This window comes from Lissotriton vulgaris, chromosome 6, assembly GCF_964263255.1.
Source record: "Lissotriton vulgaris chromosome 6, aLisVul1.2, whole genome shotgun sequence".
Lineage (NCBI taxonomy): Eukaryota > Metazoa > Chordata > Amphibia > Caudata > Salamandridae > Lissotriton > Lissotriton vulgaris.
In genome coordinates, this window is record NC_141694.1 from 475,019,498 (window position 1) to 475,035,314 (window position 15,817).

At 39.3% G+C, this 15,817-nt stretch overlaps 1 protein-coding gene across 3 annotated transcripts in view; it reads left to right on the top strand.

The window, feature by feature from the left end:
• Positions 1 to 15,817, top strand: part of ADGRB3 (adhesion G protein-coupled receptor B3) — a 1,725,994-nt gene that overhangs the window by 867,759 nt on the left and 842,418 nt on the right. For all 3 annotated transcript variants that reach the window (XM_086926462.1, XM_086926464.1, XM_086926463.1), the window contains exon 11: positions 14,829 to 14,897. In XM_086926462.1, the coding sequence (XP_086782588.1) occupies positions 14,829 to 14,897 (69 nt within the window). The remainder of the gene's footprint in view (positions 1 to 14,828; positions 14,898 to 15,817) is intronic.

The following is a 15,817-nucleotide window of genomic DNA, read 5'->3' on the forward strand; positions in this document are numbered from 1 at the left end:
AACTACTAGGACTTCAATTTTGTCGCCATTCAGCTGTAAGCAGCTCGCTGCATTCCATTTAATAACTTGCTCTAAACAAAAGTTTAGTTTTTGAGATGTGGAGTCGTCATTGGGAAAAAAGGAGCTGATAATCTGTGTATCGTCTACATAAGAAAAAGCCTACAGACTATATAATATCAGGTAAAGGTTAAAAAGTGTGGGGTTAAAGCAGGAGCCCTATGGTACTCCACATTTTAACTGGTGCATCGTGGAGCGAAATTAACCTTCGCTGACTTGGAAGCTCCTATTAGTTAAAAATTACAGTGTGATGCCAGTTTCTACCAATCTGCGAAGAAAAGTGGGGTGGGAGACGGTGCCAAAGGCTGCTTAAATCAAGCAGAATACACACAACCGATCCTCCCTGATTCAGGATTGTTTAAAGTCCTCTTTTTTTAAAAAAAAAATGTTCTTTTAATGGAGTTCATGGTGCAATGAGAAAATACATAATTAGCCACAAGCAAGGTATAAGAACATCTGATACAATTACATGATCACTCGTATATAAGCTGCTAAAAACACATTACTTGACGTGGAGATAAAAAAGATACAGAAGATCTATCAATAAATATAACAATACAGTACATTTCAAGTTCTTATTCTGTGCTCCAGCCATTTCTTAACCGGGGCCCACAATCGTCTTCCCATTTCTCGTTTTTTAACACCTTTAAATTCATAGAGACAAGACTCAATATTATAAATACCCTAAAATCTGGAGACCCACATCTGAATAGACGGGGCTGTAACATCCTTCCATTTGGCCGCCATTAAGATTCTAAGCACAGCGACCGACATAAAAACCAAAGCAGCCTCATCCTCTGTTAAAACCAGTTTAGAATCTGAGCCAAATAACATCAGTGTTGGGGATAGATCGATCTTATGACCTAGCAGCCCCTCCCAAAATGTTGTTATTCCATCCAGGACAGGGGCCAGTCGCTCACACGTAGAAAACGCATGTAATACGTCTACTTGCCCCTTATTGCATCTCGGGCAGCAATCATCATTCCTAACACCCCAGGCAAATAGTTTGGCCGGTGTATGATACAGATTAAAAACTGTTTTAAAATGTTGTGCCAGTAAGTTGGATGCCCGAAAGATCATTTTATTTAACCATAATGCTAAGTCCAAATCTACATCCGGGTTTCCCAATTTGATTGCCCAGTCACTTTCTACTTTTCCTACAGCATCCTGTAATCTGGACGCCAGCATATTATAAACCTCTTTTATCTTCCTACATCTTCTTCCAATGCCCTCAACCACAGGGAAGTCTACAAGGGGTTTAAGTTTTGGCCTTAAAGCCTGTATGATACCCGAGATTTGGCCACATATAAGCCATTGATTTGGAGGGAGGCCATATCTCGTTTGCATGTCCTCAAACCCACTTATCTTGTCTCCTACCATTAGGTCTCCAATAGTCTTAACCCCTAAGCCCTTCCAGATTTGTAGGTTCCCATCATTACTTAACTGAGGAAAAAGGCTCGAATTTTCCAATAGGAAAAGAAGGGTTAATTTTAGGGACATGAAAGAATTTTAAGATTGATTTCCATACTTGCCATGCCCCCAGTAAGGTCTTAAATCGTGCCTTCCTATAGAACCTATATTCCAGTTCCGTCAACAGTAGACCAGTTGCTTTCCCCCCCATCAGTAGTTTGAAGATTGGAGGGGGACCCTGATTATCTATATTAGTCGCGCCCGTGTCACATTGAAACAGAATTGACATCTGGATTAGGAGACAAGACCAGTGATACAGTCTCAGGTTCGGAAGTGCCATCCCACCCCTTTCCCATGCAAGGGACATAAAGATCGTTGATCGTCTAACCTTACCATACTGCCATATGAACCTAATAAAGACAGACTCTAATTTCTTCAGAATTTTCTCCTCAATATATAGGGGAATAGCTCTAAATAGATATAGCACCCTTGGAAACATCGCCATTTTTAAGACATTTACCCTCCCCACCAGAGAAAGATGAAGAACATCCATCCTTTTCAGTTATATCTCTATGGATTTAATAAGGGGGGGGGTAATTCTCTTCCACTATCTTACCCACTGAAGCAAGAATCTTCACCCCTAAATATGTAGCAGAATCAACATACCTTAGATCGGGTCTTGGTATGTTCCTAGAGCAAATTATCTGGGTTTTGGATTCATTCAGAATTGTTTAAAGTCCTCAGTGGCCATCAATAATGCTGTTTGCATGCTGCAGCCCTGACGAAAACTTGTTTGAGAAGGATGCAAAATGTTGTTCATCTCCAGGAACTATGAGAGATGTCTATTGACTGCCTTTTCTAAGATCTTACCAACACCTGGGAGCAATTAGAGATGTTTATATTTGTCATTCTGATCTTGATCTAACGCAGTTAAAAAAAATAAAGGACGTAGGATGGTGTATTTCCAGGCTCCAAAACCCATTCCCCATGGAGAGTATCCCTCAAAAAGAAAAACAGTTATAGTGTTCTATGAGAGTGCTCGTCAGTTTACTTTATGTTCAAATTACATATTGGTGTAATTCCATATATGATTTCATTGCATAGATATTGAATTCACACATAATTCTCTGTTTCGTATTGCATAGACATAAAATTCATGTATAATTGTCTTATGTTTATAATCGTTTTTGCAAATGAATGTTTTGTATTTTTCATGTTTTCTGAACTAAACAGTGTATCTCTGTAAGTCTCAGACATATTGATGTTGTTTAAAAAGTTCCTTGAAAAAAAGTGTAAATCATGGCGAAATGATTAAGCCAAGGAGCAAGGATCACAGACATTGACCCTTAGTCTGCTAAAGATTCATAGGGAAGTGTGCATGGCATTTAGAAAGAAGGAGATGTGTGTTCAAGTTTTACATCTCCTGGCAGTGAAACACTCCTAAAGCCATTTAACACTGCTGAAAAACATCTCTCCCATAGACTAAAATTGGGTTACTGTATTATACTTGTGCTAACTTTAATTTGTGGACTAGTTAGGGAAATGCTGTTTACATTCAAATTAATGGAAATTAAAATCTTTAGTGGTCAAGTCGGATTTTATGTTACTATTCTACTATTCTACAAAATTACACTTTTAGAAACTTGGCATTTTCTTGGCCACACCAACTGGGCCTTCCTGACAGAATCCTGTGTCACATGACTGAGAATGGATCTGTTGTTGTGGGGTATGTATTCTTTCCAGATGGTAACAAAGAAGGCCTAGGTGTGAGGGTAGTGGGTCTTCCTGTTGGGGTGGCTGCGAAGAAGCTGTACCCTGCTCTAATTGTACTTCAAAGGGCCCTGCCTGCAGCACACAGAAAGGAATCTGACACCAGGTCTGACCTTGCCTCTGTCAACCAGGAAAGTTTGGATCCAGGGCCAGAGGAAGAGGAAGAACTCGCCAGAACAAGTTTTACGCGTAGACCAGAGAATTCCCCAACACAAAGGCTGGCACCAGGCATAAAAGTGCCATCCATCATAAGTCCTCTGAACCTGTGGATGATTCAGAAGAAAGACTGCCTTGCTGTCTGAAGAAGGAAGATTGGACCTGCTTGCCTTGAACCCAGTCTCCCCAAAAGTGCCAGAAGCCTTCCTGCAACTGCCCAGCAGACAAGCACCAACTGGACCTACCAGGACTGGCCTGAGACCTTTTGCTGACCTCTGTTGGAGTGAGTCCAGGTTCTCAAGAGGTGCCCTCGAGGTCTCAGACTCTGGCTGTCATCAAAGTGCACTGCTTCTAAAGAAAAGGTGATGGTACAGAAATGTTGTGCTCCTTGTGACCACAAAGTGACCTCTTCACTCTGTGAGTCGGCCACCCACAAAGACCACCAATGTAAAGCTGCAACAGGACCTGCTCTTCACACTGAGAGCACCCATCTGTGTATAATGGCAATACGAAGCTCCATTGAGACCTGAATTTTGCATGAACGGCAACAGCTTGTGTCTACTGCCATTGGGAATCTCCGGCAACAACGGGCTCTTTGCGCTACAGAAGCAGTCATCCCCAAGACCCAACAGATCTTCCCTCTAACAACGTCCTCCTTGCGGCCCCGCCAATCGGAAAGGCCCTCTTCATGTGGACTTGAGAATGTAGCTCTTCAATAGGATGAATTTGATCCAAATAGCCGGCGCGCCCTCCATCACCGCAGGCCAGAACTTGTGACTTTGCCCCAGTCCGATCAGATAACCGCAGTTGCCTCTTTGTGCTTTTTGGTGCTATTTTCAACAAAATCTTTCAAACTCATATCTCTGGTTCTACTGATTGTATTTTTGTCATTTTGGTGTCACTTTATTTATTGTTACTTTATCTTTCTAAATTTGTTTAGGATTTTATTGGTGGTGTGTTTTCACTTTATCACTGTTTGAATGCTGACTAGATACTTTACACATTGCCTGTAAGTTAAGACAGACTGCTTTGTGCCAAGCTGCCAGAGGGCTAAGCACAGGTTTATTTGATGACTCTTATGGTTCACCCTGACAAGGACTGGTATTTGTGTTACATACATAAACTGTATTTCTAAGACTGTTAGAATTGTGTCTTAAATGGTTGAAGAATCATGTTATCTTTTGGTGGCAAATCATTCTTAAAATAAGTTAAAAAATCATAAAACATAAAATGGTGTTCATTTTTATATCTTTTTCTTATCTGAGTGTAAATACAATTCTATGGAGGTTCTCACTCTCTGTATTGGTCCTTCTTAAAGATGTACCATTTATTGTTCTCATATAAATATTTAGCTCGGTTCAGTTTCCTCCTTTTGTGCTTGCAATAATTCACCTCTGCTTCTACTATTTTTATATATTTCTTATTTAGGAATTTAAAAAAGGTCAAAAACTTTTCACCTTGAAGTCAGCTCAGAACCCATAATCCTGATGAGGTACTTGTGATGTTCACTGACAAATTATGTCAGGTTCACTCACTGGTGTTGTGGCAACAAACGATGGATGGAATGCTGAATTAATCAAGCATTCACCCCCAGTCAAGATATCTGGATTAAATCCATTGTTCTTTGGCTCACTACGCCACCCCAGTTTGGAACCAGCCATATGCAAACCAGTCTTGACCCTGCTCCTCATGGGTACAGTCCAGCCTGAACAGCCAAGCTGGGTCCTCACTGGACTGGAAACAAGAATCCTGTAAACGGTTTCATGGTAACACCCCTCACCTGCCAGGCTAGCTTGAATCCAGTGGCAAAGTGAGCAAGGGATCCACGTCTGGGCATACCCATCTCACTTTGGCAAAAATGTATAGCAGCAACAAATGATGAATGGATGCTGAATGAATCACACATTCACTCCAGTCAAGAGATCTGGGTTAAATCCATCGTTTTTTTGCTTGCTACACCAGTCCAGTTTGAATCCAGCCATATGCAAATCAGTCTTGTCCTGCTCCACATGGGAACAGTCCAGCCCAAACTGCCGAGCTGGGTCCTCCCTGGACCGGAAACAAGCATCCTGGAACCGGTTTCGGTTTAACACCCATCATCAGCCAAGCTAGCTTGTATCCAGTGGCACAGCTAGTACAGAACCCACGTCTGGGCATACCCATCCTACTCAGGGCAAAAAGTGCTGCAGCAACAAATGATGGAGGGAATGCTGAATGAATCAAACATTAACCCCCCTGTCAAGATATCTGGGTTAAATCCATCATTCTTTTGCTCACTACACCACCCCGGACCCAGCCATATACAAATCAGTCTTGACCCTGCTCCTCATGGGAACAGTCCACCCTAAACTGCAAAGTTGGGTCCTCCCAGTACTGGAAACAAGCATCCTGGGACCAGTTTTGGAGTAACACCCCTCATCAGCCAGGTTAGCTTGAATCCAGTGGCACAGCGAGTAAGCGACTCATGTCTTGGCAATCCCATCCCACTTAGGGCGTAAAGTGCTGTGCCAACAAATGATGGACAGAATGCTGAAGGAATCAAAAATGTACTCCCAGTCAGGAGATCTTGGTTAAATTCCATCATTCCAGGTTCACCCACAAGGGCAGTGTTAGTAAGGAAGTGATCCCTGATTGGTCTTTCAGTTTAGGCTGCGTCTGTGGCCTCCCGAAAGAATATCCTATTAGTGATAATATATGATAACAGATTGAAAAGTAATTTGGACTCTCCAAAGAATGTCCTAATAGTGATAATATATAATAACAGATTGAAAAAGAATTTGGCAGCAGGGTAAGCATAATGTTTCTGCCCTAAGGAAAATTAGGAACTTCCCCCATTTTGTTAGGGATGTGCAAAGTTATTGTTGTAGGAACAAAGTATTGTGCAAACACAATTATAGGCTCACTTCTATGTTGTGAAATTTCCTGGTTTTCCCAAGTTCACAACCAGACATTCCCCTAAAAGCAGGCAATATTTCCTTGTGAGAGTTAATTCCTGCTAAAAATTGATGTATCCCTAAAGAAAGCAGGCATTTGAATGGACCAATGCGACTCAAACAGTACCAAATAATTAAAGCATTTTCACACTTATTATACACTAGAAAATAGGACATAAACAAAATACACTTCAGGTAGAAGTTATTGACAATGAGGAACTCTTCAATCCAAATAACGTTCTGTTTGATTTTTTGGAAGATTTCCAGATTAGAACATGAGTTTTACTCCGAAGGGTGGGGGGGGTTTGGGGGAGACGAGGGGCGGTGGGAGGGGGGTCCTATGAAGGGGTGCCACTTGGGGAAAAAAGCATGGTTCCACCGGAGAGAACTGGATTCTAATTAAGGCAATGAAAATTAACCTAAAAAATTGATTCTGGCAGAATCCATATTTCCCTCATGTTGCTAACTGTAAATATTTGTAATGCATGTATTGAAAATAACTGTTTTTTAATATTGTCCCGATTCCTTTTTCACGCAACTCAATACCCGGTTTCTGCAAACTGTTTTTTATTGAATTCCAAACACACCAGGAACATAAATTAATAAATACACAAAACGCAACATGCCCCTCTCTTATTGCAGTTGGATGAGGTAATGATGTTTAGAAAGTTGTTGTGGGTTAGAATCACTATTTGAAGGGTGTTGCAGTAGTCCAGCATGGTAACTATGGCAGTTAAAGGGGTTATGGCCGTGTTGCAAGAGGTTTGTATCAAATTCACCTTTTCTGCAGAATCAACCTAGATGTTCTGCCTTTTTCTAAACCATATTTTGCTAACAGTAGTTTGGGTACTGTGATATTGCTAAAGAGTACAACACTACATGTTTAATGATGGCATCGGTAAAATTGGTTTGAACCAACTGGACTAATTAACTTTCTTGGAAGGCCATAGTAGATGGCACAGAAAATGCATCAATGGCATGGCAGTTAAATGGTATTTGGGGGCGACAGTGTGTGTGTTTTCATCATGCAGATATATGATAAAAATATATGGATGCCAAGTGTGCCACTGAGCTCTGTCTATGAGGCAGTTTAACCGTAATATAGTAGCACAAGGCAATAAGATGTGCCTTTGGCACATTGGGAAGACCTATTTTTGTATTATAAGAATATGAAAATTCCGATAGTGTGCCTGATAAGCCCACATGGTAGGGTGCCTAATATATAAAAATATAACACAGGGTGCCTGATATTTATATATAAATGACACAATGTGTATTTAGAAAACGTGCCCTCACAGCGCCTGAAGTCCTAACAATATTTCACTGTGTTGGTCGAGCTACATTTTCCATGTGACACGCCTAAATTAATTAGAATGTTTAATTATACACTTCCACCTATGAAACTGTTAGCAATATCCTTCAATATTATTTATTTCTTAATTTTCTACATCTGATTTATTGGTGAAGATTTTTGAGAACATACGTAGAAAGGTAACTTTATAAAAATGTACTTAAGGCTGCTTGAATCAAAAGTTCTGCTAGTCATCACGGCTCCAGAGCTGAATTACACATCCTTTTTTTTTAAGTTCAGAAAAATTTTATTGAAAAAATATGACATAAGCTTACAAAGTAAGACAAAGAAAATAACAAGCAAAAGCATACATCTAGATAATTAAAGGTATTAATATAAGCTACAAAAAGAAACATCAAAAATTGAGAATAAATATAAGCAAAATTGGCAACTGGTATGATATAAGGTAATAAAAGATATACTAAATATACATTGCAATTACAAGAAAAGCGAAAATAATATTAATATGTTTAACAAAATACAGGAATTCATGGAGGTTTAGGAACTTCTTGTTGTAACGGGGACAAAGGCAGAGAACTCTGAGCACTTAAATCAAAAAATAGTGTGACTGAACTCCACAATTCTTTTCGCTTGGCAGCTAAAGCCAAGGGGTAGACAAAAGTCGTATCTAACCTGTGATTATAGCAAACAGCATACCACCAAGCCTGATAAGATATTTTGGTAAAATCCTTCCAATTTTTAGTTATTTGCTGGAAAGCTACAGCCAACAATAAGTCAATTATTCTAACCCTGAAAGTGCAATGATCCCAGATGGGGGAAACACTCCCTAAGAAAATGTGAGATAAAGAGAAGGAGCGATTAGAGGAAAAAATATTGTTAATTTGAGACCAAACTTGCCGCCAAAAATTATGAACATGGGAACAACTAAAAAGCATGTGGAAAAGATCTGCACATGGTAAGGAGCAGGACCAACACTTATCAGAAGCATCTGGGTATTGTTTACTAAGAACTAGTGGTGAAAATAATAAACGATTATAAATAAAAAATAGTGTTTGAGTAGTATTAGCAGCTCTGGAAGATCTACGAATCTTAAGCCATAATTTGTCCCATAGCTCAATAGGCCAGGAGACTTCTAGGTCTTTTTCCCAGGTTTCTTCAGTTGTGGTTTTCGTGCGAGATGAAGACTGAGTTTGAAGGAAAGCGTAGATTTTTGAAGCTTTAGGTTGTTTAAGAAGTAAAGAACTCAGTGAAGACATATCGGAGGATACGTGGTTTGATGGAGGAGGTGCAGCAAGAGAAGCATCGTAGGCAAGTTGTAATGCGTGTGACAATAATGACTATTTAACTCGAAAAGCGGGAGGTAGATTGAAAGAAGTAGCAGCTAATGCAAATGGGATGATCTGATTTTGGTGAAACAATTGATGCACCCAGATAAGGCCACGTGATCTCCAGGATTTCCAAAAAATCGGCTTATTGTTAATTAATATAGATGTATTGTGCCAAATAGGTTGATCAAAAAAGGATGAAACGGGAAAGGAAGGAAGGATTTTGGAGGTATACTTAAGAATAGGAGTAGATAAAGATTGAGGTTTACGAGAAAACATAAGATATTCTGTGAAAGAAAAGGGGGATATAAAAGACTTTTCTAAGGCCAACCAGAGAGGAGAGGATGATGCGGAATCCGTAATCCAGTTCGACACTTGATTCAATAAAAAGGATTCATGATATAAGGCAAAATTCGGAAAGTTCACCCCACCCTCTCTTTTAGAACGCATTAATTTGGACAAAGACATACGAGACTTTTTATGTCCCCACAAAAAGGAAGATAAAATAGAGTTAATTTTCTTGAAACATTTCAAAGGGATAGAAAACGGTATGTTAGATATTGTAAATAGTACAATGGGAGAGAGCATCATCTTGATTGTATCTAATCTTCCCCACCACGATAGATATAGAGGATGCCATTTGCTAGTGAGAGTAGTCAATTTTTGTAAACAGTCATCCATACACTTAGTAACTGTGCCCGAAAGAGAAGAAGTAAAATGGAGACCCAAATATTTAATAGAGTTAGGGCTCCAAGTAAAGCCCGAAGCAGAAAAATCGTCCTTGAGAGTGAGTTTGGTAAGTGGCAAAATCTCACATTTATCCTTATTTAATTTGTAGCCAGATACTTGTGCAAATGAATTAACTTCATCCAAAAAAGCAGGGAGGGATGCGTCTGGTTGGGAGAGAAATAATAATACATCGTCAGCATATGCTGCCATCTTAATATCAGAGTCGTGGAAATTAAAACCATGTATATTAGCATTCTGACGAATTCTCAAAAGGAAAGGTTCTAAAGAAAGATTAAATAAAAAAGGTGAAAGTGGTCATCCCTGTCTAACCCCTCTATTAAGAGAAAAGTAAGAGGATAAGGTACCGTTTGCCGAAATTGCTGCTCTAGGGCGGGAATAAAGGAACGAAATCAGGGTGGAAATCTTTGGACCAAAACCAAACCACTTCAGAGTACTAAACAGATATGGCCATTCAACTCGATCAAAAGCTTTCTCTGCATCCAGGGCTATAGCTGCAAGGGGATGAGAGCTATGCGAGGTCTTAGAGAGAATGTCAAAAAACAATCTAGTATTATCCGTCAGCAGTCTACCTTTAACGAAACCGGATTGCTCTTTCCCTAAAAGCTCGGGTAAAAAAGATTCTAAACGCAATGCTAAAGCCTTTGAAAAAATGTTATAGTCGATATTTACTAAAGAAATAGGGCGATAGTTTTTACAATGTTGTGGATCTTTACCTGGTTTCGGGATAATGCAAATAAGGGCATCAGAGAAAGAGACAGAAGCGGAACCAGTTTGAAGGAAAGTGGAAAGAAGAGTATGTAATTTGGGAATAAGTAGTTTTGAGAAACCGGAGAAGAATTCAACAGTGAAACCGTCGGGACCTGGAGCTTTACCATGTTTGAGAGAGTTAAGAGCTTGAAGGAGATCTTTCTGCGTAAGGTCTGATTCTAAAGAGGAAAGATCTGGAAGACTGTCGAAAGGAGAGGAAATCTTGGATAAAAATTGGGAAATGTCTTGTTCAGAAGAAGATGATTCAGACGAATACAATGTTTCATAAAAATGCAAAAACTCCTGTAGGATATCTTCACTTTTGTGTTTTAGTGACCCATCACAACTATAGATAGATTCAATATTGACCTTGTTCTGCTTTACCTTTAGATAGTTGGCCAGCAATATCCCAGCCTTATTCTGTCCACCATAAAACTTGGCTCTAGATTTTAAGAGGAAATTGGAGGCATTGTACGTGGAATCTTTATTAAATTGAATTTTGGTGGCGATAAGATCATTTAAACAATCCTTTGATTTGGAAGTGTAATATAAGTGCTCTAATTTTTTAATTTTAGAAAGGAGGTCATTGGTGGCTTGTTGGGCTTTCTTCCGTTTGCGAGAAACATAGTGAATGATGAAATCTCTAGCTGATGCTTTGAAAGCGTCCCAAACTACAGGGAATAGAACTTCATCCGTGTGATTAAACAAAAAATATTCATGAAAAAAGGATGTGAAAGAAGAAACAAACTGTGCATCGAGAAGGAGAGCATTATTGAAACGCCATTTTTTAATAGAAGTAGGTTTTTGTAATACATCTAAAACAATGGAGACTGGGGCATGATCAGAAATTAAGATGGAGCCAATGTCAGAAGAAATAAGGGATTGGGTAAGTTGATGAGAGATAAAAAAATAATCCAAGCGTGATTGAGTTTGATGAGGGGGTGAAAAGAAGGAGTATTCTCGCAAAGTGGGATTGCAGAGTCTCCAGGCGTCAGTAAGTTTGTATTGTGTAACGAGTTGTGTAAAAGATTTTTGTGACTTATGAGGAATGTATGCACTAACTGAGTGTCTATCCAAAAATGGGTCAAAAATGTCATTGCAGTCACCCACAAGGATGAAATTATCAACGTAGTATTGAGTGATAAGCGGTGCGAGGGAGGTCCAAAAAGTGGCGTCGCCACTCGTAGGAGCATAAACATTTAAAATAGAAATAGGGACGTTATCTAGAGTGAGATTCACTAGCACCCATCTACCTGAAGTCTCTGCAGAATGCGTTACTACTTTAATTGAAAGAGATTTTCTAAACAAAATCAAGACTCCATCACGTTTACCATCACCTGGGGAAAAATAAACTTCGCCTACCCAACCCCTCTTCAATTTAGCAGATTCATCAGCTGACAAATGTGATTCCTGTATACAAGCTATATCTGTGTTGAGCTTGGCCAGGTGGGATAATACTCTCTGTCTTTTGATTGGTGAATGTAAACCTCGAACATTCCAAGATAATATTTTCAAAGGCATAACATAATTTTAAAAAAGCATATCAAAAAACCAGTTGAGGGACATTTCCAATAAGAATGACATGTGAAATCAATAAAAATACAAGCAATATCAAACCAACTGCACAAAAAGTAAGAGATCTGAACTAGATATGAGAAACAAGAAAGAAAGGAAGCAAAGCAAAAATGCAACCTCTGTAAGAGAAAGGAAGATTGCAGGGTATAAAAAGGAAATGTGGAAGACCAATGAGAGAAGAGAATATGCAAAAGGAGAAAGAAAAGAAAAAGAAGAAAGAGAGCATGAAGAGAATAGAGAATAATGAAGAAAGAAAACTTACAAACAATCCAAGACATACGAAGGGTGGAGGGATGGAAGGCCACACGGAATAATGACGTGTCCAGGACCCACTGAATTACACATCCTTGACTTGGAGAATTAATCCTGGTTCAAATGACAATGCCCTGCCTCTGAGCCAAGGGAGGGCAGAATAGTGTTAAGCAGGTGCAGGTATTTGAGATTCCAGTGAAGGCTTCTTTTTGTCTTCGTCAGAATCTTCTTAGACAGCCAGTTGCCAGTCACAGTAGGAGAGAAAAACATCTTGGTGACTGTCAGATAGGAGAAATGCTGTTCTAAGTAGAGAAGTGGTCATTAAACAGAAAACAGGTTTGCTTTGTGACACAATTGTTCTGCCGTGTTGAAAGAGGGGCTCCTGGATAACGTACAGTAAGGCAAAGGAGAAGTGCTGAAAAAAGGAGATTGGGGACAGTGACTAAATAGACTTTTTCGGATCACTTACTAGTTACTAGGACAGACCTGGCACCACATCCTCAGAACATTCCAATACCCAGGACAACTGCACTTGAAGACGTACCATCTAGCAGAAGACTCCACAATCCCAATTACTGCTGAAAGAAGAGAATTAAATCAAGACGTCAAGGACTCAATTAATCCTAACCCCACCTGCCAACCAGAGACTAGAACTAATCTCTAAGGGACAAGTCGTTGACCTCCTGTTTGCCTGCTACAAGGGCACATCAATCAAATTCCAAAAGGGTCCAGCTGGCTACAGAAAACAGGAACTTGCAGGAGACCTGGTTGGAGAGGGTGCATAGAAACCTACTCTAAGGATTTCAAGGCTGCAGCCAGACCAGAGATGACTTTCCCAGCAGTTGAAGAAAAGTGTCATTGTTTTCAATTCCAGGTAAATGTGTTAAGGTGCTGACGCTTGCTCAGGAAGGTAGCACTCCAGGAGGGAAAGAAAACCATTTTATTTCTTTTGTAGTTTAATACAGCGAGACCCAGACCCAAATGATTTCGAGCTCTCCCCGGAGGCGGGTTCAATCCTCTCAAAAATGTATTCTGCACTGAAAGCAGGTTCACTGGGATTTTATTGTAAAGCTATCCTGCTTTGCAGAGCCTTGCTCTGCTACAGCTTCCAGCCTGCCCTCATGGAAAATGTTAACTTCTAGAAAGTAACTAAGTCTGAAGGGGAAACCTTAGACCAGCTCTGTCCTGCTTTGAGATGTTGACACTTTAGGCACCAAATTGAATGGCTTCAAAGGAAGCCCAACAACAATATATCTAAATGTGAAAACTTTCAGAGGCTCAGCCTTGCAACTTGCCCTGTTGAAAGGTGTTGCCTTATATTTCAGAAAAAAGCCTAAAGGTAAAAACTTTGAACTGTACTCTGCTGCATTGCAGTTGGCTTGAAATGACCCCCAGGTCCCTGGCAACAGTGAACTGTTGCTTTCATTGGCAATTTAATTTTTCTAGGTGCATTTCTGCCTCAAAACCTTACACATTCTTATCTCTGTTTTCCCCATCCAATTTTGATGATCTTGGTGAATTGTATTTCATTGTGTTCACTTTAAAACTGTTGGTAGTACTTGAACTTAACACACACTTCTTTGGGGATTGCATGCTGCTTGTGCAAAATGTGACATGGGTTGAGCAGATATTTTGTCAGATCTAGTTTTAGATTAAACCACATTATGTTTCTTAAGTTTGTAAGGGTCACACTCCTCCAAATTAATAGCCCAGTTTTTGGCAGTGATTTGAGACTGGGTACATTATATTGTACCAAGTATGTCTCAGCCTTAGTTTAGGAGCAGTAGTGAAACTTTGTTTCCTTTGACAGCAGCTGCAATAAAGAAGCTGATGCCATCCATTTGATTGATATACATATTTGATAAATGAAGAGGTCTTGTTCCACAAAGGTAAACTAGGCTCAAAAATGTGAGCACATATAGATGTACATCTATCACTATGCACACCTTTCTACATAAATGCTATTCACAAAGATGAGATATAAAAGGAAATATAAATGCACACTTACTCCCATGCCCCCTTGCTATCTTGCAAATCCGAGCAGTGCATGCATGCCACATATAAAATTATGTTTATAGATTGTGCCTACAAGCAAGTATGTCATGTATGCTGAATATTACACCGACACTGCTTAATGGGTTTATAGACAATCAGCCACACCTTAATACAATCACAGACAGCAAGCAGCATTAACACTCTCAAGAAAATAAAAATATACTATTTACATCTTATTTGATGGACTCTGCTATGTTCTGTATTCTGTGAAAAACTGTTACTAGTTCAAGAACTCTGTTTGTGATCAACATGTTGAAGTCAATAAACCATAAGCTCAGGATAATATTAGGACTCAAGACAGATTTCTCATACATTGTTGATGGCTCTAAAAACGTGTTGTTTTATTTCTATTGAGTAACTGCACGGTACAGTTGAACTTGACAGTGATGCATAGTAGTACCTGTGTTTTTCTGAAGATAAAATTGTACTTCTTAAATTCGTTTTTATTTGCATATTATTAGCTGTCCTCTGTTTTTCAATTTCCAGAACTTCTTTCAAATTGTTAGTAACCTGCTAGATGAAGACAATAAAGAAAAATGGGAAGACGCACAACAGGTAAGATTTTTCTGTGATAATAGAACATCAATTTCTTCCGAGATTGTATCAAATAGTAGTAGTGAATACTCCCAGCATACTAAAATCTCCTACACCTAAGATTCACCATCCTAGGCAAAGAATGTCTAAAGGAATGTTTCAGAATTCATGACAAGGGTTTTTGTACCACACATCAAGTCTACGGAATTTTTTCATTATGAAGAATAATTATATGCAACTGCAATATTAATATGAAAGACTCATCCTTAAGTCAACTATCAATCTTAAATGTCTTAAATCTGTTCTATGCATCAGCTGAAAAACAATATAATAAAGCACTAAAGCACATTTTTTAAAAAACAATTAGGCAAGAAGAATTAGATGAAAGTAATAGATCACTGCTTTTTAAAAGATCTTTTTTACAGAACAAAACCCCACTTTGCTGTCTAGTCATGTTTCTCTAGTGCAAACAGATATCACTAGAACCATGGAACAAACGGAAAAGGATATGTACAGAAGTTACTTCTTATCATTGATAAGTGTGGGGAATGGCCATTTGTCGCAAGAGAAAAAGCTTCAGGAAAGTATTTTTCCCATTGCCCCTCTGCTCAGTAAGTGACACTCCCTGGATTTCCAACCATTTATCTGTCCAGGAAATGACATCACTGGATTTTCAATCAGCCATCAGCACATGAAGTGACATCACTGGTTTCCCACCAACACTCTCTTTAAAAGAAGAAGCCAAGCAAGATTACTTCATCTCCCATTGCCCATTTGCACAGGAAGTGGCACCACAGCATTTTAGATCGAGCACTCGATACCTCTTGTATATACTTTAGTAAATACTTTTATGTGTATTTACTTTGTAGGCTCTGGAGATTAGCCCTAGGACTTGTCTGCTTCCACTTAGGGACTTTTTTTCTATTCAACTGCCTCTATTT